This window comes from Mycena indigotica, assembly GCF_014461135.1.
Source record: "Mycena indigotica strain 171206Taipei chromosome Unknown Mind.scaff0014, whole genome shotgun sequence".
Classification (NCBI taxonomy): Eukaryota; Fungi; Basidiomycota; class Agaricomycetes; order Agaricales; family Mycenaceae; genus Mycena; species Mycena indigotica.
Window position 1 is genome coordinate 659,697 of NW_023503013.1, and position 23,450 is coordinate 683,146.

The 23,450-nt window shown below is 53.3% G+C and overlaps 3 protein-coding genes across 3 annotated transcripts; 1 reads left to right on the top strand and 2 right to left on the bottom strand.

Annotated features, from left to right (window-relative positions):
* Positions 1–774: 774 nt before the first annotated feature.
* Positions 775–3,577, top strand: MIND_01305900 (uncharacterized protein; the record flags this gene model as incomplete). The annotated part of the gene is made up of 8 exons (XM_037369518.1): positions 775–793; positions 833–1,284; positions 1,334–1,531; positions 1,575–1,791; positions 1,841–2,209; positions 2,254–2,643; positions 2,976–3,103; positions 3,149–3,577. The coding sequence occupies 8 exons, from the start codon at positions 775–777 to the stop codon at positions 3,575–3,577; spliced, it is 2,202 nt and encodes a 733-aa protein (XP_037214016.1).
* A 14,605-nt stretch (positions 3,578–18,182) lies between these two features.
* MIND_01306000 (uncharacterized protein) lies at positions 18,183–19,222 on the bottom strand (the record flags this gene model as incomplete). Its single annotated transcript, XM_037369519.1, has 2 exons — positions 18,936–19,222; positions 18,183–18,891 (listed from the first exon to the last, which is right to left on the bottom strand). The coding sequence occupies exons 1-2, from the start codon at positions 19,202–19,204 to the stop codon at positions 18,183–18,185; spliced, it is 978 nt and encodes a 325-aa protein (XP_037214017.1). The 5' UTR covers positions 19,205–19,222.
* A 2,488-nt stretch (positions 19,223–21,710) lies between these two features.
* MIND_01306100 (MYND-type domain-containing protein) lies at positions 21,711–23,210 on the bottom strand (the record flags this gene model as incomplete). Its single annotated transcript, XM_037369520.1, has 3 exons — positions 21,711–22,770; positions 22,816–22,886; positions 22,944–23,210. 3 exons carry the CDS (start codon positions 23,208–23,210, stop codon positions 21,711–21,713), a joined length of 1,398 nt encoding a protein of 465 aa, XP_037214018.1.
* Between the last annotated feature and the right edge of the window lie 240 nt (positions 23,211–23,450).

The following is a 23,450-nucleotide window of genomic DNA, read 5'->3' on the forward strand; positions in this document are numbered from 1 at the left end:
GGCCTTATATACCACGAATCCGGCACTCTCCGACAAACTTTTGATCATCGCCTCCGTTTCCGCCAATTCCTTTGCTGCGCCAAGCTGCGGCCCTGCAGCCATTTAATTTTAAACTTCCGCAGGGTTTCCATCGAATCTTCTGGGCTCTCGCAGGCCTCGTGCCTAAGAGGGGGATACTGTCATATCCGTGCATCCGTCATGTGCCGCGGCCCGCGGACCGGTCACGGTCCGCCGGGTTCCGGCCCGATCCGATCCGGTCGCTCCGGCGACCTTGTACTCTGTATGTCTTTCGCCTTGTTACTTATATCTCCGTATGTCCTTATGCTTGTTACTTTCCATATGCACTCCGTACCTTGTACTTACTTATGGTCTTCCCTTTCTACTTACTTGTAGTATTTAAGCAGCTAAAGTAGCTACGGTACTTTAGCTTGATTATAAACGTTACTTGCACTCCTCCTCTGTGCGGAACGACTCCGAAAACTCTTCTCTCTTCTCTTGTCCTTCAACCGGATTTCACTCCGCTCGCGGACCTTGCTCCGCTCCGACTCCGCTCCGGTCCGGTTGGTCTTGTGTTCATTCGTGTCAGGCAGCTACTGGCTTGTTAGCTATAGTAGAAACCCCCTCTGTTCTGCACGGCACTTGACACGCGGCAGCTCCATTGGCATCGGCTCCACCGCTCCCAGCTTCCGATGCCACAGCTCAACGGACACTACAACGGGGTCGTGCAGACCGAATCCTACGCGAACGCTGCCCGTTGTGTTTTGGTGGCACAGAATGGGGCCGTCCACTCAGCGTGTACGTTTCCGAGTCCACGTGGTTAATGTTTCATAAGCTGATTTATATGTTAGCGGAGGTGATGTTCAGCTGGCTGGGGATGCCTGCTTCAGCTACCGCCATCTGCGCTCTGCTGGTGATGGGCCAACAGGATATCATCCCAAATTCTTTGTTCCTAAGGCCAAGGTTGATGCGGTCAAGGTGCGAATGGAGGAGGCGAGGAAGCGACCTGTCCAGGTCACAGCACCAGATGATGGGTGTTCAGAGAATTGGACTGCTGCCAACGAGAAGAAGAGACTTGCGGATCCGAAAAGATATGATGCAAGTGGTATATTTGCGCTTACCTGCCGCCACTCCCAAGTCCTCTTTACATGCAATATTGACACTCCAGGAGAGCGCCACCATTATATTATTGCCCTCCTGGAGGAAGTGCTGTCTCATCTTCCTTCGGAGGCTACGGCCTGTCAAGCGTATGATGTCGGCTGTATTGTCGATCGAACTCTTACTCTGGTCAGTGTCTTTTTTCATATTTGCAATTGAGTTTTATGCATTATCACAGTATAATATCCTTGATCCTGGTGTTCGGGAGCGCGTCGCATTTGTGCTCAATGCCATGCATGCTTATGGGCATGAATGGAGCTGTCAGCTAAAATACAACCCACGCATGGTAGTTGGAATGGGGTTGACAGACAACGAGTGCATTGAGCGTCTCTGGTCACGAATCCGAAAACTTATTCCCATCACTCGTGGGCAATGGGTATGTTTTAGATATATTATTATCCTGTTGCTGACATAACTAGAATTCACGACGTATCTGGACAATTGACCAATACGTAGCCTTCGTCAATGAAGATGGATTCTACAATCTCGGAAATTGGATTGTTCGACAAGAGTCTAAAAACTATGCTAGCAAGTTCAAGACTGCTCGGGCCAATCTCATTCGTGCTGGAGTTCCAATTTCAGAGCTTCAAACAGAATGGGAGGCTCAGAGAGCCTCACAGACCTCTCTCCGTAGGCGTGCGTAGCCACTTAGAGCTACGCTGAGCTCTGCTAATACTCTATGTAGATGCTCCAAAGCGTTTACGGCGTGAGCTCGACAAAGTGATTGCACTACAGGCTCAGATCGATCTTGTCGAGAAGTCGATTCTGGAGGTTCGTTCAACAATAGCTGGTGACACCACTGCCTCCGATGCCCAACAACTTTTACGCCAGCTCGAATCAACCCACTCAGAGCTTTCCAAACAGGCTGAGGCACTGTATGCTTCACTGAACATTTCTAAAATCTATCCCGAACTCCAAGGTCTCTCTCCCGAGGTTGCACATCTACTTCTGATGATGCGCGACCTCAAGATTAGCATACGGAGGAAGGCAGTAGGGTCTTTTCAAGAGTGGGAGACACTCGACCAAGCAGTATCAGGCCGCCGGGAGCCTCTAGGTATTTTCAGTCTACAATTGGTAGCCTCTATTGACAGTATCTAGGAACAAAGTTATATCAGGCAACTCGCTCTACCATCACCAAACGGCAACCCGCATTGATGAAGGCTCTCAAAAAGTTCAATGATTATTGTGCAGAGTTTGAGCAACTTCGACCTGCAGACTGCCATATTCCTGTTCCACATCCACTTCCTACTCAACTCAGTGCACTCCGGGAGGACACTTCCTTGCATGAGGATGTTTGGATCACACCATCAGAGGGACGACCGCCACGCTGGCTCGAAGATGAAGATGTCCGACAAGGTATTCGGAGCCTCCTTACTCTCAATCGGTGTCAGGAGGAGATGGTTCGCTTGGCAGCAGAGCGTCGCAACATGCACCAGTGGTTAGAGGATGAGGACAGAATTCTGACCTATACAATGGAACACTACCAAGGTTAGACTCTTACACCTTCCAGTGTAAAGATTGACTTGGCAATAGAGCCTCTCTTGCAACTTATATTTGCGTGAGCGACGGGAATATCTCTCTATCTTGCGGGCATCTTGGGGCCAGTGCTTAGCTGGACCTTCTGTCCGTCCACTCCGTTTTACAGGACCAACAGCACCTATGCCAACACCTCTATCTCCAAGAGCCTCCTCCCCCTCCCCCCTCCCTCCCTCCAACCCCTCAGCTTTACTCTCTCCCTACATCAACCCAAATCATACTGGAACCATCTGATGAGCTCAATGATCAAGACATTGAAGTAGCACCCTTTAACTTACTTCCAGAAGAGTCAGAGCCTAGTGTGGATATCACTGTGGATGGTAGTATTGATGCACATGAGGCACTCATTTTTGAGAGTGAAGAGGGTGATGGTCTGGATATTAACTATACTTTCAAGATTGAGGTCCAACCAGTGAGTTATTTGTTTTGAGTTATTTGTTGGATTTATCTTTTGTAGCCTCCCAGACAAGTAGACCTACATCTCTTCCAGGTCTTACAGGAATATGCAACCAACAACCCAAGTATACCGAATGCTCCCACATCCCGAACTATTGTTGACACTGTTGGGCGGAAGCTCCATATCGACTCCGAGGACCTCAAACGCCTCCAACATCGCACTCGATGGCTCAACAATTTCTGTCTCAATGGTGTTGCTGCCTTGGTTATGAAAAATTTTGCTTCCCCTGACATCTCTTGTGCACTACTGAGTACTCTTGATCTTCACAGAGTCCAGTATGACACCAATGATTCTGTTCTCTGGCACCATTTGGCTCCAACAGAATATTGGAACAAGGAGCTCTGGCTCATTCCTATTCATCGGAGACAACAGCAACACTGGGTCTTTTGCTATTGCCTCCCCCAAGGAGCAGATGCTGTTCTTCTATGATAGTTTTGCTGAGATGGCTGGGTGGAGCTCTGATCTTCCAGTGCGTGTTTTCTGCTCATATCTGATATCATTAATACTCTTTGTAGGATCTTATGAAGCTCTTAGCTGCCATGACTAGACTGGCAAGAGCACATGGTCATCCATTGTCTCATCTGCAGCAAACAAAACCCTGGCTTGCACATCCATTATTTGAGATGGTGAGGGAGCCTCTACTATTATTTACATACACTGACATCTAGAACTAGGGAGCAGCACAACAACACAATGGCTATGATTGTGGTATTTGGGTTCTGTGCATGATCTCAGCTGTGCTTAGAGGCTTCACTGCTATTGATCTCACTGAGGAGCAAATTGGTTCTATTCGTGCTTTTTTTTGTAAAACTAGTGCTTTCAGGTTGAACAAGTAGCTACACCTCGAGGAATTTGAGATAGTACAAGTTAACAATATCGCGGGCCTCCCACTGCAAAAACAACTGCCACATCGCAAAGCTACATGGTTGAGTAAGGGGATTGTAAGGAAGAGACTTGACGTGGTGCCATGAAGCAACGCGAGACCGGACCTCTTCACGCAGCTTATCCACTACCCGTTTGTACCCTAGTTTCCCGACATCGTGTTGGAGGCGATGGTCGCGATTGATTTGATCGCGGAAACGGACAGCGTGGAGCAAGATCGCAAGCTTCCGTATAGCGCTGCCCTTCAGATTGAGTGTGGCCTCATCGATGGTGAACGGAGGGGTAGCCTTCCATGGAGTCACTGCAGTTTCGTCTGGAGAGATTGGAGTTGCCATGAGATCTTGGAAAAGCTGGTCTGTTTCTGGTAGTGGTCGCCGCGAGAATGTGATTATGTTGTCAGCAAGAGCTGGCAAGCGTGATATCGAGTGTAATGCGACTTTGCGCCGGTTTCGTAGCGCATTCTGTTCAGCGCGGACTATTTTTCTGCTGTATTTTATCAGCCAGAAAACAGAAACACAATAGATTGACCCACCGTGCGCTTTGATTATATGCTCGGTCGTAGCGTTGTCGTGCCTGAGCCTGTTCTTCTGGAGTAGAGTACAATTTTCGGCGTCCCATACGAAGTGGTGATGGTGTGTGGTAAGTCTGTATTGTGGCGAGTAACGCCATTGATCAGTATTTCTGCCTGCTGTACATTTCTTCTCCAAAATGCCGGGAGAAGCGGGTAGAAAGTATCGGACACTTACCTGAAGTGTCCAGGAGCTTTCCTGGAAAGAATTCATGCGGTAGGTGGTGAGTTCGAGGTGACTCTTGGTGATACGAGTTTTATTCTGGGAGCCTCTTGGGCTTCGAGGAGCTGACTAGCCAGGACTGAGATGCTACGCATCAACGAGTGGAGGCACTTTCGGGAGGTGATGTCACAGTGTGACAATTCACTTTGGCTCTCAACGACACGATGGGCGGTGGCGGCGGAACCTCTGCAGGTGCCTCGCAGAGCCTACACCCTCCTCTTCGCCGGCTCAACGAATCAGTGGCGCCACCCATTCACGTGCTCCAAAAATTTTCTTCCTCCTTCCTCTTGCACGACAGTCGTCGGTCTCGCAATCGACGCCAGCACAACAGCCTCTCTTTCCAGCGGGAGCTCTCTGAAGGTGCTCAATCCCATTTTACTTGAATTTAACTGCTCACAGGCTGCAGGGCATCCTCAAAAAAAGCCACGTCGCCGCTTTTGCTACTTGGGCATCAGGCTCCTGCTCACTAGTAAGTACATCTCATCCCGCCTACTTGTCTTGTCTAACGAGCCCCTGAAGGCTTCCTCCTTGGTCAACTTCTTGGTCGTCTGCTGCTGTCGATTGACGCTTCTCGCGCCGGTGCCGCTTCTCGCAACGTCAGGCTCCTGGTCACTAGTAAGTGCAGCATCTCATACCTCCTTCGAATACACTAACGAGCCCCTGAAGGCTTCTTTCTTGGTTGTCTTCTGCTGTCGATTGGACGCTTCTCGCGGCGGTGCCGCTTCTCGCAACGTTGCCATCAAAACGCTCGATACAGGTGAGCACGTTCACCAACTCATTGTTCTAACATTTATCATCTCCCAGAACAGCTGTGTCACCTTCAAACTACTTTCGTGTCTGCTCCCACTGCTTCGTAGGTGTCTCTTGTTTTTTCTGGAGCTGTCTTATCATTGCGAGCAGAATACTGATGTCAAGTCATCAAAACGGGACTTCTCCTCCGCATACACCAACCAAAAATCAAGCACCGCTTTTGCCATCCAGCGGGCAGTCGTACTCAGAGCAGCTGGGCGAGAGTGACATAGCCACTTGGGGCACTCAAAGTTTCTCTTCAATTCCATCATTGGGTGGTCGAAGATTTGTCTCATCTCTCAACTATTCCATTCCTGCACTTGGCGGATCGGACGACATGAGTATGGACCTTGAGCCAGGCAGCATTAGCCTCCCACACATCGATACCATCGAAGAGGCTCGATTTCTCGACCGCCCTTCCCCCTTTGACAACATCCTTCGACCCGACTATATCCTTGAGCAGAGAGGAGGTGGACGGGGCTTCGAAGAAGAAGATGAGGACCCCTTCTCCGACAACTCACCCTTGCGCGCTCAGCAAAACGAAGATGACCAGCTTGGTGGCCCTGATGACCAGCAAGGAGGTGGACGTGGCAATCCAGCGCCTTTGTCTCCTGAAGACCAGCGTTCCACTCGGTTGCGCTCCAATATCCCGCTCTCTCGACGCGGTGCTGGCAATCCCGAGTTCCACGCGTTGAAGCAGGCTCGACATATGCTCAAACAGGTCGAAGAGGAGCCTCCCATTTCCCAATCAGCCTCTCGTCTGCTACCACCACCTCCCTCTCCTGATGCCGTTCTACCGCCTGCTCTTGCGCATGGGGCTGATCAGACCTTTGATGTGGAACCGGAGAAAGCACCAGCTGCAGCTCCCCCAGCGTCAAAACGCGCTGTTCGCTGGGCAGATTTTGCTCCAGGTCACCGTCCGGCTCCATCTCGCGCCACTTCTGCACCGCCTACACCTTCGCCGACTAAACGTCTCGTCCAACCCATCTAACCTCAACATTTTCTTGGAAAGCTGGAGGAGTTTCACGCCCAAGGCGGTTTTGAAGAGGTCTCCTTACCGCCAGCGCCCGAAGACTGGGTTGCAAAGCATTCCATTCCGAAACCGCCGAATGTCAAACCCAAAGGTGCTCGCTCCAAAGAACATAACGAAATCATCACCTCCGTATTCGATAAACTTGTAGACCTCATCAGCGAAGCGTCGAACCAGACCGGCCTCGATGCCGCGCACATTCAAGATATTTTGATCAAGATGCTCGACGGCACACCTGCGCGTGCACCCAATTCCTGGAACATTTATCAGAGCTTCGTCGCAGATCCCCAACACCGCCTTCGCGAGATGCAAAGAGTCTACCCAGACTTTAAGCCTCCCCAGATGGAGGACCCCGAAGACGCGACAAAAATGATCGACGCGGACTTCGACATGACGCAAGCTGACATCCGCCTCGCTTACAACGTGTTCAGCAAAGAGTCTGGAGCCAACGAAATCCTTCGGACCTACCTGGCCGTCACTGCTAACAACGCTGGCCAGTCAACGCAGCAGTCCCGACGAGTGTCGTTCAACCGTGTTGTCAAAGATTGCAAGGCCTCGGTATGTTTATCTATTTCCGCATCTATTCTACACTGACTTAAACATCTTCCAGCTTGATCGCGTGCAGCGCTTCGGATTCCAGGGTATCGCTGTGGTTGTGGGGCCAATAATCCATCAGGATAAGGACCTTGGTTGGATGCATACAACTGATCAGCTTGAAGGGGTAAGCTCCTTGCTGTTTGGCTACCATAAACGGCTCACGACTCTACAGATCTTCGATGTAATGCATTGCGACTCCGACGATATTATAGCTGTCTATCAGTCAATCGCATAGTAAGTTTCACGACGGCTGCCTTGATGACTTAGCTTAAATAAATTACAGCAAAAGCGAAGTTGCGCCGATAGCAACTGCCTTCAGAGAGGCTCTCGGCAGCGGCACTCCTGGTAGCGTAATCAAGGAGGCTCGAGGTGACAGTGGTGGCGCAACCAAGGAGGCTCGAGGAGGCAAGAAGGCTGGTGTGATAAAGCGAGCTCCCGCATCTGCTCTCAGCACCAAGGCCAAGGGCAAAGGAAAAGCCAAAGCCCGCTCCCTCTCTGATTCCGAGGACTCTAATGACGAAATCGACTTCCCCGCCTCCGAACTGTCTGGTACTGAAGGAGCTAACAAGCTGCGTGATATCTTGTCGAACGCAAGCATAGAGGATCTTGGGATAGACGTCTTTCGAGCGTATAGCAACGGGAGATTTGCGTGGCAACTCCTGGCGCATATTTTTGGCGCCCATCGCGTGCGTATATACAACTATCCCACGCGCACATGGCTCCCCAACGAGTACACGTCGGGGAAGGGCATAACATCCCTCACCCTCAAGCATCGTCGAGGGCTCATGGCTGCAGCAAAGGCTAGGAGCCTCCATCGGTTCGGTGGCTTGCGATTCGAATGGATTCCCGAAACGATCACTGATACTTCAGGCACGTTTTTTTTTTTTTTGCTATTACTTGCTAACGTCTTAAATAGGGTTGCTTGTTATTCTCCGTCGCAATTACTCGCGTAGACCACCAGACACCACAGACGATACAGTTCTACGCAAATTCTGGCGCTCTTCTAACGGTCATGGCCTCCAACATCTTGACGCCAGTGGATATATGTGGCTCTGCTCCTACGACTTGGAGCTCAACCCCAACCCCTCCAATGGAAACAAGAACATGCTCATCAAAGCCCCGCCTGTTGTTGTGAAGAAGGAGGGAAAAACTAGTAAGAAGGTTGGGCAGGGGAAGAAAGGGGCTGGTCGGAAAGCGGAGGCTTCATCGGAGGAAGAGGCTCAAGAGACCGCATCCGCAGTGGATGACTCCGAGTACGACACGCAGCGCGATGCTGATGGAGATATCCAGATGGGGGATCTTAGTGTGGGCAATAGCGAAGAGGATCGCGAATTTATTCCCTGGCCACAAAAATCTCGCACGAATCCCGCTCGACATGCTGCTCCCAAGGTCGCTGGTCGCAAGAAAAAGCAACCGACACCGGTTACCGATGAAGACGTTGAAATGCAACCTGTCAACGGCAAAGACAAACGAGGACTTTCGCGTCAACAGACGGTTCAGATTGGAGGGGGTAGCCTACCTACCTACTGCGCGGCCGAGCGGAGGCTCCAAGCATCAGAGCGGAGCCTCCAAGCATCATCGTCACTCTCAGGCTGATGACTCTGACGACGAGTCTGACCATTATTCCTCGCCTTCACCTCGAGGTGGAAGACCGCTAACGAATCTCAAACGACGAGCTGGCGCGCCCCTCTCTGCTCCGCCCAACGAAAAGCGCTGACGTCAGCTGATGGATTTTGTGGAGATCACGACTCCACCGAAGGCTCCTCGGGGAACTAGCACGACTCTGCATGGCAATCACGATCAGCCGGGAGTACAAGCCCCCGCTGTGGCTCAAAAGCTCAAACCTGAGCCCGCGAATAAGCGCGACACCGTTGTCGGAGCTGACAGAGCTCGCTACGAGCGGGTGCTGCCACAAGTCCCCGTGCCGGCTCCCAAGTCCACATACGACGCCGCAAATACGCATGCTGGAAGCAGCAAAGCTCGCCACGAGGGTGCGCCTGCTGTCCAGCCCCCATGGTGCTGTTGACCTGCTGTCGCGGAAAGCTGCTGCGCCGCCCACAAAAGCCAGGCCCACCACTGGCAAGACATTCATCCAAACCGCCGCACCTCGTGATTCGCGAGCAGGCACCTCAGCCGATCGTCAAGCCCGTCCTGCCCCAAGTCCCCCCCCAGTCGCTGGACCATCCCGAGCAGGCACCTCAGCCGATCGTCAAGCCCGTCCTGCCCCGAGTCCCCCCCCAGTCGCTGGACCATCCCGTCTGGGCCCTTCATTGAATCGTCAAGCCCGGTCGGCACCCAGCCCCCCTCCAGTCGCTGGTCCAAGCACTGGGACCAGCTCATCGTCAATGGCACTCCTTCAGACTCTCGCTCGACAGTGGGATACATTCGATGAGGCGAAGAACAGCTACTACCTTGGCAGGATGAGCGTAGACTCGCAGATGGTGTTCTTGGATTTGTTGGCGGCTGCGGGCAAAATTTAGATTCTCGTTTGCTTTTCTTGATGTGTTTTGGACTCTGCTCTGATATCTGTCTGTATTGCTGTGCGTTGTAGTGAACTGTATATTTTTCTTGAAATCAATGACATGTTTTTTGTACAATCTCTGGATTGCAGTGTGGTGGCGCAGACTGGGAGCCGCAGGTGGCTCCGCTACAGATCCAAAAAGGCGCGGACTGCCTCCTGGCTCCCGGCTACCAGATCCTTTTAGGTCTATTAATTACCTACAAAATAGTATACCTAACAAGGTGCTACGTAAGGGTTCCGGTAGCGCACTTAGGTGCTAACTCTCCGTAGTCGGGGCCGCTGTTCGATCCGCGCGACCCCTTCCGCGAAGAGCAGCCCTACTTCGTGCTGCAGGGCGTCCCGCGGGACATCCCGGACCAATACATCGAGGCACGCATGTCCATTCCGCTCGCGCCCCAGTCCCGCGCCGTCGCCGACCACCCCTCCGGCCGCCAGCCGTTCGCGATATCGGGCAACCCACTGCCCTGGCCGGACTGCTACCTGTCCGCGTTTACGCAGGTGTCTGTGCGCTGTGCGAATGTCCTGATCGTGGACCCCGTGGTTTACGAGCTCGACCGGGGCGAGCAGTTTCGGTTTATTGGGTTGATCGCCGACGACGCAGAGCGGCGGGGCGACCTTTCGGTATGATGCGGAGGAGGCGAAGGCACAAACTCAGAATCCTACCAACCCAGCGACTCCCACCGATGATGTCGCGACTGACAACGATGATGGGGACTCCGCTGATGAGGTCGAAGAGATGAGCGAGCACGAAGCTGTGGCCGTTTTCCACGGCCTCTTTGCCAACCAGGCTTCAGAGCACCTGCCCGCAGTGAAATTCACACATGATCTGTCTCAAGTAAAGGAGTTCAACGATCCCAAAGGGTACTTTGAAGAGCTTGCTGTCATCGCTGAGTATGTCCTTCACTACTCATGTCTGAGCCATTCTTATGTAGCTTCAGAATAATCAGGGCCTCGCTGGCGCGGAAGGAAGCAGCCAAAGCGCTTATATCCCAGGAGGATGCAGCGCATTATAATGAGAAAACGGGTATGCCACGAGATTTTTAGTGTCATTCCATGCTCATGCGTTCTAGCCGAGTTACTGCAGGCGCATCAAGCCTCTCATGGCCCCGATGCTCCTGTCCACGTCAGTGCAAGTGAGGATGATGCCTCGTCCGCTTCGGTGGGCAACTTGAAGCCACCACTGACCCCTCGGGTTTCGCGAGCTCGTGTCTGCATTGCGCAGATCAAGAAGCACCTTCGCCGTATTATATGTTATTCATAATCTCCCCTTCTGAAATCCATAAGCCGTTGACTTCATTTGCTGCGAGAGACTGTTTTTTGCTGGAAGTTATGAGAAGTCGTCTGTTACTGCAAGTGTAACCCCCAAGTGACGAGCCCGCTATAAGTAGTAATATTGCAACTATCCACGCATAGAGCCTTGGAAGAGCCATCTGCTGAAGTCACGTGCACAAATGTCAATTCAAGACGTCCTTGTTCTTCTCTTACTACTTATTGTTCGTCTGTGTGTCCATGGCCCACACTACTTCTTTCTCAAGCCCACCAAAACTTGCCCCCCTACTATATGGATATGGCCGCAAACGACGACTTGGCCGACTACATTCCCGGAACAGGTGTATTTGCGGTCCTCACCGTTGATCCTGTAGCCTGCGTGGACTATCTCGAGGACCCGGAAGCAACTGCTGCATGTGCCCTGCTCACGAGCAAAGGCTATGTGGTATACGTACCTGGCGTAAGTCGCTGCGGCTTTAACTTTCCTGTTACTAACTGCTCATAGTCGGGGCCACTGTTCGATCCGCGCGACCCCTTCCGCGAAGAGCAGCCCTACTTCGTGCTGCAGGGGCGTCCCGCGGGACATCCCAGCCCAATACATCGAGGCGCGCATGTCCATTCCGCTCACGCCCCAGTCCCTCGCAATCGCCGACCACCCCTCCGGCCGCCAGCCGTTCGCGATATCGGGCAACCCATTGCCATGGGCGGACTGCTACTTGTCTGCATTTACACAAGTTTCTGTGCACTGTGCGAATGTCTTGATTGTGGACCCCGTGGTTTACGAGCTTGACGAGGACGAGCAGTTTCGGTTCATTTGTCTAATCGGCGACGACGAAGAGCGGCGGGGCAACCTTCGGTATGATGCGGAGGAAGCGAAGGCACCAACTCAGAATCCTGGGATGCACACCGACTCGGCGACTGCCAACGATGATATTGCGGCTGACAAGGCTGATGTGGACTCCGCTGATGAAGTCGAAGAGATGGACGAGCAAGAAGCTGTTGCCGTTTTCCATGGCCTCTTTGCCAACCAGGCTTCAGAGCACCTGCCCGCGGTCAAATTCACACATAATCTTTCTCAAGTAAAGGAGTTCAACGACCCCAAAGGTTACTTTGAAGAGCTTGCCGTCATTGCCGAGTGGGTCATCCAATACTGATAAATTGTAATTCTCTTATACAGCTTCAGGATAATCAAAGCCTCGCTGGCACGGAAGGAAGCAGCCAAGGATCTTATTAATCGGAAGGATGCAGCGCGTTATGACGAGAAAACGGGTATGTGCAAGTGCTCCTAACTTCACGACTCCATATCGACCTTTTCTAGCAGAGTTGTTGCGAGCTCATCAAGCTTCTTATTGCCCTGATGATCCTGTTGCTAGTCAGGATACCGGCTCGTCTTGGGCAGAAAAACCGCCACTGACAGCGTCTCTCGATCGCGGCGCTCGGTTTTCGAGCGTTGGCGTCTGCATTGTGCGGATCAAGAGGGTCCTTCGTCGTATTATGTGCCAGCCGATAGACCACAATACATAAGCTCTTGACTCTCATGGTTACCCTGCTCGTGGATCTGTGTCGGACTTGGAGTGTAGTGTATGTTAGTGTATGTGTCCGACCTACAGTACTAGTAGGCTACTAGTAAGTAGTAGCTATCCGATTGGAGTTATTCCTATAACACAACAACAACAGGGTTGCAATTGGGGGAAATTGGTAGCTAGGGAAGAGAATAAGCTGAACAGTCAAATCTGGATGTTTGTGAACCCCGCCCGCGCATAGCGGGCCGCCGGCGCGCCTGGCATTTTTTGGGATGTCGAATTTTGATCTCAGTTTCCGAGTCGCCTTTCCGGGCGCTCTAGGTAACACCCGCGAGTCATTGCAAGCCATCACAAGCATGCATAAGAAAGTACTCGTTCCTATTGGTACATAGTAGCAGACCCTCCCAACTCCCCAGCGAATAAGGTGAATGGCTTATGTATCATGCGAGTCAATGGATTGGCATATAATCCGACGAAGGTGCGTCTTTATCCGCGCAATGCAGGCGCCAACTCGCGAAAACCGAGCTTGAGGGATCAGTGGTCGCTTGCCTGTCAAAGTAGGCGAGGCATCAGCCTGACTTGAGCCCACAGAGATATCGGGGCTCTGAGAGGCTTGATGAGCCTGCAGCAACTCGGCGAGAACGCATGGGCATGGAATAGTAATAAGAAAAATTCGGACATACCCATTTTTTCGTCATAACGCGCGGCGTCTTTTTTCGGCGACAGAAGCTTTCGCTGCTTCCTTCCGCGCTAGCGAGGCTTTCACAATTCTAGAGTTGCATGAGAAGATTGCTATCATACCGATGAGCATTGCGCAACCTACTCGGTAATAGCGGCAAGCTCCTGAAAGTACCCTCTGGGGTCGTTGAACTCCTTCACCTGCGACAGATCATGTGTGAACGTCACCGCGGGCAGGTTCTCCGAAGTCTGGTTGGCGAACAGGCCGCGGAAGATGGCGGCAGCTTCCTCCTCGTCGATCCCTTCTTCAGCTCCACCATCCGAGTCAGCATCGGCAGCGGAGTCCGAAATCGCTGTGGTCATCGGCACCCGCGCCCGCGTTCTCCGCCTGCGCCGCCGCTCTGAGGTCGGCCCGAAGATTCGTATCGCGTCTGGCCAGCCGAATGAACCGGATTTCCTCGTTTTCGTCGAGCTGGGACACCACGGGGGTCCACCCTCAGCACATTCGCACAGCGCACGGACACGTACACGAACGCGGAGAGGTAGCAGTCCGGCCAGGGAAATGGGGTGCCCGATATCTTGAGTGGTTGGCGGTCGGCGCCGGCGAGGGACTGGGGTGTGATGGGAATGGACATCCCTGCCTCGTTGCACTGCGCCGGGATGTCCTGCGGGGACACCCTGCATCACGAGGTACGGCCGCTCTTCGCGGAAGGCAGCCCGCGGGTCCAGCAGCGGCCCCCACTAAAGTAAGCAGGTCAGGTGAGAAGCCGCGCAGAACAGCATCGACCTACCGCGCGCATATACACCACGTAGCCCTTGCTCTGGAGGCGCGCGCAGGCGGCCGTCGCCTCCCGGGTCCGCGAGAAAGGCCACACAGGCGACAGGATCGACGGTGAGCACCGCGAATGCACCGGGTTGCGGGATGTAGTCCGCCAAGGCGTCGTTCGCTCGTGCGGTCATGGTATGAGAGTGTTGTGGGTGAGTGTGTCGGTGAGAGAAGCGGTGTGGGCCATGGACACACAGATGAACAATAAGGAAGAGAACAACAAGGACGAATGCACGTGACTCGGTATTTGTTTCCTGCTGCTCTTGTACTACGAATAGAACAACGGGCTTTTGACCTTATTCTCAGTGGCTCCTTGCCGAGTCAATGTTAGCTTTCAAGAATCAAGTCATTACAAGCATGCACGGTACTACTACTTAGCAGACCACCCCGGCGAATAGAGTTGTGCATCATGCGAGTCAATAGATCGACATATAATCCGACCAAGACGCTTCTTAATCCGCGCAATGCAGACGCCCGACTCGCGAAAACCGAGCTCGAGGAATCAGTGGTCGCTTGCCTGCCAAAGCAGGCGATGCATGAGCCTGACTTGAACCGACAGAAACATCGGGGCTCTGAGAGGCTTGATGAGCCTGCAGCAATTCGGCTAGGACGGATGAGCACGAAGTAATAATAAGAAAATTCGGACATACCTGTTTTCTCGTTATAACGCGCTGCATCCTTCTGAGATATGAGGGCCTTGGCTGCTTCCTTCCGCGCCAGCGAGGCCCTGATTATTCTGGAGCTACATAGGAATGGCTCATACGTGAGCATTGAAGGACGTACTGGGCAATGACGGCCAGCTCTTGGAAGTACCCTTTGGGGTCGTTGAACTCTTTCACTTGAGACAGATCATGTGTGAATTTCACTGCGGGCAGGTGCTCTGAAGCCTGGTTGGCAAAGAGGCCACGGAAAACGGCAACAGCTTCCTCCTCCTCTATTTCCTCTTCAACATCATCTTCTGAGTCCACATCCTCGCTGGATGCAGTAGCATCACTTGCACTGACAGGGTCTGTGTGCATTCCGGGATTCGCAGCCTCCAGTTGGGCCGCCCTGAGCTCGTCCAGCCGCTCTTTGTCATCGCCAACTAGATGAATGAACCGAAATCGCTCCATTTTGTCCAGCTCGCATACCATAGGATCCACAGTCAACACATTGGCACAGCGCACAGACACGTGGGAAAACGCGGATAAGTAACAGTCCGGCCACGGAAACGGGCTGCCTGGGCCAGATATCTTGAGCGGGTGCCGACCAGAGGGGTGGTCGGCGATGGAGCGCGACTGGGGGGGTAATGGGAACGGACATGCGCGCCTCGATGCATTGGTCTGGGATGTCCTGTGGGACTCCTCGCATAACGAAGTATGGCCGTTCTTCACGGAAAAGGGGCGCGCGGATCGAATAGCGGCCCCCACTAGTAAGCAAAACGATTGTCAGTGGGCAACGCGTGGACTCGCGTGGACTTACACCGCGTATATAGACGACGTAGCCTCTACTCACAAGCAGGGAGCATGCAGCAGCTGCTTCTGGGTCTTCGAGGTAGTCCACACAAGCTACAGGGTCAATTGTGAGGACCGCAAATGCACCTGTTTGTGGGATGTAGTGGCCCAATTCGTCATTGGCGACCATTTGAGAACGGGTTGAGTGAGATAGTCTGTAAGAGAAGCAGGCTGGGCCATGGACACACAGACGAACAATAAGGAAGAGAACAACAAGGACTTCTTCATTTGTCAATGAAGAAATTCATGCACGTGACTTCGACACATTTGTGTGGCTGCTCCCATGGCACCAGTTGACGGTGCTCGCCTTGGTCTGCAAGGATCTGCACGCCCGCTCTCCAGCAGACGCCCAATCTCATCTACTGCGAACTGTCTCTGTGCGACCTCGAAGAGCCGCCCGCGGCCGCGCAGCCTGAGCCCGATATCCGCCTGCCGCGGCTCCAGCACCTCGTCCTGACCGTCTACCCGCTGCCCGTGTCTGCGTATATCTTCGCGCCGCCCACCGATCATCTGCAGTCTTTTGTCGTCCCGTCGCTGCAGCGCTTGACCGTGGATGGAGCACTCCTCGGCCCGGATCGCGCTGGCGAGATCAACGCCACTTTGGGGAAATATTCCCCCACTACATATTGTAACAATTTTCGCGTTTTGCGCGATTTTTCTGCACATTTTCGGTAGCGCAATAAAATTTATGACAAACTTTGCAGAAGAGTTGCGTGAATGTTCAGCGACACATTTATCTATCAGCACGCGACTTTTTTGCAGTGCGCGACTTTTCTGCATAACAGTGCGACTTCTCTGTAAATCATAAGTGGCCCGAGCCGGTTCAAGTTCATCATCCAGGCCGGCACTCAAACATATCAAATACTTCAGTTATTAATAATATCCATATCCATAATCCATATAAAGATTGAGTCCTTGTCCTCCTGATCTACACAATATCTGTTGATTGACTGTTTTGGTGACTAAGTATATCAGTCCATATGTAGCCTTGGTGGCTTCTGGCAGCTCTAATCTTTTTCAGTAACTTTAACTGAGATCATCAATGTTGTCCTCATATGACAGAGCTGTAGTAGCCATGTGAAAATATCAAATCATAATATGAAACAATATATTACCTACTCTTATACTTACAAACTTAGCATCACATTCACAATACTCCAGTATAGTAGGTGAATTCAACACTATCTATGCAATATCATACAGCCATTCAGTGTATATAGATAGTTAATTGATATTTACACTGTCTTTCTCGGTGGATTTGACTGGAACTAACTATGATACTATAAAATTATATGTTACCTCCATGAGGCATTCCTAGGGCTGTAGGCCGTTGCCGTCGGCCGTAACCATACCATCAGCCCCCTGTAAAGAAACAGAAGTACTTAAGCCTCAGTCGTCGTGGTAAGAGACTCATATTAGTACCTGTAAAGAAACAGAAGTAAGCTAATGGTAGTGGTAAGTAGCCCGACAAGTAAGTATGGATAAGGAGACTCACCCTCAGTCGTCGTGGTAAGAGACTGAGGGTGATGGACAGGAGAAGTAGCTATATAAGCAAATAGATAAGATAAGATAAAGAAATACCTGGTGCGCCATCGCTCGTCAACACCCCCTTGGGGACCGAGTTGACGGTACGGCGATGGGACGTCGGTGACGCCGTAAGGGCCGTCCCGTATACGGGGACGGTAGCCATATATACGGCGTACCTCGGCTAGCCCGGGATTTGATCCGGAGATCGACGATCCATCTGGTATCGGACCCCCAGGCGCCCGTTGCTAGGGCCCAACGGCTGTTGGTGGTCAGCCAAGACGGCCAGGCCAGCACTCAGGTGGCCCTGCACTGCAGGCAAATGCTTGGCACTATCGCCCAACCCGGCCCGGTCGCTCGGAGCTCGACTTTGGCTCAGGTCACACCGTGTGACCTGGCCGGCCGTACTGTCACTGTAATACAGTGTGACGGCACCATCCCGTACCGTAAGCGCCTTGAACTCGAGGGCTTACGGTCCGGCGTGGGGCTGTCCCGCCGCCGTCAGAGGCCGTACTGTACATGGCCGTAGCCGTATACGGTATGGTCTACAGCCCTAGGCATTCCCAACTTAAAAAAAGTTACATACTGGGACTTATGTGGCATTTATTAGTGATTGCCTTTTTTGGAAAAGCAGTTAAAAAAACAATAGTCACTGTATTCTGTATTTTTGTATAGGTTAAGCTGTAGCAGACTATGACAGTAAGTACCTAACTATTTGCACTACCTAGATGAGGCCATTGCCTATAGGCATGTAACTTTTTTAAATTAGAAATAACTTATGAAGGTAATGGTCATGTACTTATTATCATGGTCAGTTACAGTCAAATCCAGCAAGAATGGTTTGCAAATGCCTTGATGAGCTTATGCACTTGACTTGAGGGTACACTGGTATAACACTATACATTAACTGGAATTTACTCTACACACCAGTAACCTTGGGCAGTTTGATGGCTGCCCGGATTTTGTCCTAGTAGTCACGTGTTTTGGAATGTGGGGCAGAATCCGGGCAGAGGCCTGATTTTTTTTTTAACAAAACAGGCCAGATATGCCTGGTCACAATTTGGTCACATATTAGCATGTTTTTCAGAGAAAGACAAAGAATCTGCCAGAGCTAATCCACACGGGCCATGGCGAGGTCGCGCATGTTGACGAGGATCTTCCACTCGGGGAACTCGAAGGTGCGGGGGAGGGCGTCCCAGACCATGCCCTGCATAATATTGATGCGCTCCCTGATGCCCTTCGCGCAGTTGTCGCATCTCCGCTTGAGGTATCCCTCGATGCCGGGCTCGTCCCAGAAGCGGATGGCGTCGAGGGGCTGGTCGCGGCCGATGATGGCGACGAGGCGGGTCGCGTAGGTCGCCTGGGTGCGGAGACAGGCGCGGGGGTCGGCGCACGTGGCCTCGTCGACGGGGTTGAGCGGGCCCTCGTGCACCTTCTCGAAGCGGTGCAGCCGCCACGCGTGCTTCGTCACGATGAAGAACTGCGTCTGCTCAGACAGCGCGGACCACGACGGCTGCGTGGCGAGGATCGAGCGTAATGGGGAGCACGAGATGGAGTAGTGGATCGCGGGGAACAGCCACTGCGCGTCGACGTCCATTGCCGCTTTTAGCGCGCGCACGTGCCCCGCGAGGCGCGGCTCGGGGTACTCGAGGTGTGATGGCGAGGGGATCGCGAGGAATTCGGACAGGGTGGTCGGGTAGACCGCGTTCAGATGGCGCAGCGCGCGCCGGATAAGGAACTGCACATCGTATTTGTGGCTCAGCCTCAGCACCGCGAGGACCGTGCTCAGCTTTGTCGGCGACGGCGGGGGCATGAAGTGGCTATATCAATTAGCCAAATAAAAAAGAGAAATAATGACACGCACTCTGTGTCGAAGATGGCCTTGAGGAACTGCTCCACGTCGTCCTCCGCGTCGTCGAGGCGCACCGCGGGGATGCCCTCGATCACGTCCGTCGGGCGCATCTCCGCAAACGTCTTCGACTTGGCCGCCAGGAACTGCGCGTACACCCGGAACCCCAGCCCGCCCGCGCCCGCGACGATGATCAGGTTCCCATCAGAGTACCACAGGTCCGACTGCCGCTTGAACGAGAGCGTGTTGCTCGGCCAGGAAGAGGTCGACGACGCAGCCTCCATGGAGGTCGGAGCCAAGAAGAGGCCCTCTGGTTTTATCGACAGTCGGCAATCAATGAATTGACGCGTCGATCCCCGTGCAGACCGTGGAAGCCCGCGTTCCGCCCGGCCGCCGGCGCGCTCAGGCTGTAGGTCATGTTGTAGCCAAAAGGCTTATTATGTGGAGTCCATTTGTCTTCCACACTCAATACACTGGAAACAGGACTCACAGTCATTGTCAAGAGCCACTTGCGAATCGCGATGTTACGTGTGACCCGTGACGTAACAGCCTTCGTCAACAACAGTCAACCAGCCACGACGCTCAGAGCGCTATTGAATCTCCTGTTTCTCTAGAATCTAGATCTCCGACAACCGGATTCACACATACTTACACCCACTGGTACAACTCGAACTTGGTCGTTCTCACCGGCAGCGGAAAGGCTCCAACTTCTCAGTCAATTTGAAGCGAAGCCAACATGCGTCGGACGTCCAGGAGTACTAGTCTGACTCGCAGTGCGTTCGAAACATATCATGCTGCAGGTTAAACTGTTATACATTCAAGCTACGCTTACATACATGCGGTATCCAATGTGGAACAAACACATACTTACTTGAATAGCCAAGCGTTCAAGGTTCCCCATTTGCAGGCCGAACTCAGGTTGCCTGCACGAACAGTCAACCGCGTCACCAACCGAGCCATGGCACAGCACTGACCTGTCTTCCCTCCGTGCTCTCCACCATCTCGCTACCCAGATCCTCGCATGTGCCCGACCGCATCTCCAAGCCTGGCGCAAGTCCTATTGCGGCACGCTTTTTTACTCAACGCGCACTTGGTCACCCACGTCTGGGCTACAAGCCTGGGGCCCGCAACAAGGGGGCGCGAGGGTCGCGGAGGACGGCCCTTCCCCAGGAACAGTAACCACCATGATACCGGGCAATCGCGTCAGAATTTTGGGAATAAAATGGATTGCGAGGTGACTAACCTCCATTGCGTCCATGCGGTCCACCATCTCGCTACCCAGATCCTCGCATGTGCCTGACCGCATCTCCAAGCCTGGCGCAAGTCATATCTGCACGGTTTTTTACTCAACGCGCACTTGGTCGCCCGCCCGCGTCCGGGCGGGGCTACAAGCCTGGGGCCCGCGACAAGGGGGCGCGAGGGTCGCGGAGGACGGCCCTTCCCCAGGAAACGATACCAGCCATACCGGGCAATCGCGTCAGAATTTTGGGAATAAAATGGATTGCGAGGTGACTAACCTTTGTTGCGTCCATTCGATCCACCATCTCGCTACCCAGATCCTCGCATGTGCCTGACCGCATCTCCAAGCCTGGCGCAAGTCATATCTGCACGGTTTTTTACTCAACGCGCACTTGGTCGCCCGCCCGCGTCCGGGCGGGCTACAAGCCTGGGGCCCGCAACAAGGGGGCGCGAGGGTCGCGGAGGCCGGCCCTTCCCCAGGAAAACGAGCGCGTGACGCAGCAGCTGTGGCCTGCATGCTGTGCCGCGCGCCGCCCCCCTCGGGGTATACCGGATACGCGAGGGGTCGGAACGGGACGCGTCTGCTCTTAGCATCAGCCAAACCGCCGAAGAGAAGCCAACACATACCGGAATGCGACACGGCTCCCGCCACCATCTCGCTACCACGAGCAACCATCAAAGGCTGCCCACGCTGCCGACCGCATCTCCACGCCCAGAGACCGTCATCTGTCGCCCGGCCCGCAAGCCGAGGAAAAGAAACCTTAGCGATTTAGGCTCCCGGCACAACACGGCCGACGGCGTTTACGAGCGCCCTGAGGACGCCGCGCTTCGGCGCCGCCTTCGCATGCTGTGGGCCCGCGTCGATCAGGTGGTAGGTCGCGGGAAAGTCGAGCCCCGTCGCCGGCGGGACGAACGCGTATCCCTCCGGAAGCGGGGCCTGCAACATCGTCAGTAACATGAACAATCATGATGCAGAATCATGATAAACACATACCGCGCGCTTCCCGACGACCTTCAAGTTGGCGCGCTTGCGCGCCGCCAGGTTCTCCGCGCTCCGGCCCGGGCGCCGCCCCGACTTGGGGAACGGTACGCGGGTCTGGTAGTCGTAGATCGTAGTAGAGGGCATCGCTGTAGTCTGTAATCGCAAGGAAAACGAAGACGATAATGCGCTCGGGGTGGCTCTGACGAGTGAAGGGAAAGGTGGGCGGGCGGGCTTTTATACGCGCCGGCGGGTGGAGCCGAGACATGTTTTTCTGTGGAATGGAGGGACTGGGTGAACCCTCCCGCGAGCGGGTATGGCTCTGCACCCGCGATCCGCGGATGCACGTGAGACTGAGACCTATTCTTTGCTGTAGCCTGTCGGGGAGATGGAGGAATTGCTTGCAACAGCTTGAACTTGAAATCGTCAATGATATCTCCAAGATGATCGCGACCGCTGGACCCATTTCACCAGTTCATATTCACTAATTTTCCTTGTCATATTGCTCAGTTTCTTGAGCGCACTCTCGCGGCATGTGCTTCGTCAGAAGTATCAGCGGAGCGCTGCATATTTTAAGCAGTATTAGAAGAACCACGGACAATGAAAAAATAGTTGTTAGTATAATGACTGGCCTCCATCGCCACCAAGTCCTGTTGTTCCCTCGGGTGGGGTATTTCGCCGCGCCAGATATTCCGCTCCAGCTCTTTAACAAAGACCGCACCAAGTGAGCGCAGGAGAATGGTGTCGTGCATGGCCTCGGGCAAAGAGTACGTCGTGAAGAGGGCGGGTATCTTTTTCGCGAGGATGAGCGACACGGACGTGCGCCACGAGTCTGTGTCGACCTCGCCCATACCCGTGTGGAATCCTGCGATCAAATCCGGCGTGTGTGTGCTGAAGGTCGAGGTTTGTGCAAAGTCGTGATAGGTGGCATCACGGAGGATGGAGAACCGAAGTCGTCTGCGGCCTGTACATGCATTACAGGCGAGATTGGTGTGTTCAGGCTGGCCCTCAGACATCGACGCAACGCCTGGCCCCACGTAGACCATTTTGAGGGACTTGAGGTGGGGAAGATAGTGGAGGAGCTCCTCGTTCATTGCCTGGGACGAAATCTCCAACAGAGACGAGCCGACGAAATGAATGCACAACGATTTACGGGTGGGAAGGTCGGGAAGTGCGATCTCGAGACCACGAAGGAGAGTAACGATGAGGCTAGTGGGCTCTGTCGCGAGCATTTCGACCGCTCGAGTAGCTTGCGGGTGGACATGGCTGAATTCTCGTGCAGTAAAGTCTGCGGCCAAGGCGAATCGAGGGAAGACTCGTTTTCTGTAGTCGGCCCAGCCAGTTAACGACGATGGTGGGATATAAACCGGCTGGGTCATCTCTAATTCTCGAAGAACTATTGGGTGCAATCCTTTTTTCCGTGAGTGTATGTAAGCGGAATATACCGAATCCGTAGCACCAACACATGCAAGGTCCTCGCAATGCTGTTTTGTATGTGCGGTCTTGGAAAATGCGGAAGCGCATTCGGGGGAGCACCACCAGGCAAGCTTGCAGGTCGGGCAAGGCGTGAATTCGACAGCGTTGATGTCGTGGAACGGAGTTCGAAAGCAGACTTGACACTTCATACCGTAGCTGCAACTGCTTGAGCAAGGTTTGTCAGACAAAAAAGCGACGAACGTTATAAGCGGTGGATTTTGACTGTACGGGCTTGGTCCCAGTGAGTCTGAAATGACCCGACATCGTGCTTGCTTTGAATCATCTGGGTGAGCTGGGAGACTTGACATGAAAAAGAAGCGACGGCTCACCTCCTCCGCGACATGGTAAGCCAGTCGCAGGCTAGGATCAGACAAAGTATGCCCCTTATCCGCGTCATATTTATTGACTCGCCTGAGGACTTTGCATTCGGTCTTGTGGTGTGGCCAGTCTCGAGTTTGGCACGCCGAAGAACAATAATAGACGCGTTTGCACTTCGAACATCGACTAAGTGTGGTCCCCCACGCGTTGGCGCAGACGCAAATAAGGCCGGCCGCCTGCGTACGAGAGCAGTTTCGTACAACAGGCTTCTCCGCCATGCTGGGCAAGAACAAGAGTGTCAACACTTGTTGATCCGGGCAGTCACGCTGGCGTCACACCCAACCGCTAAGGTTCACAAACGATCCAATTTCGCGCCAAAGTGTTGCGTATAGTTCCAAAGAGCGAAACTATGAGCGAGTGGGCAGTCTTTGCGTGTTCTTCATGGCGCGCACAACTGCGGGTGAGAGTACTTAAAGTCAAGCCAATCGTGACACCGTCGAGCCCGTCCGTCTGATTAT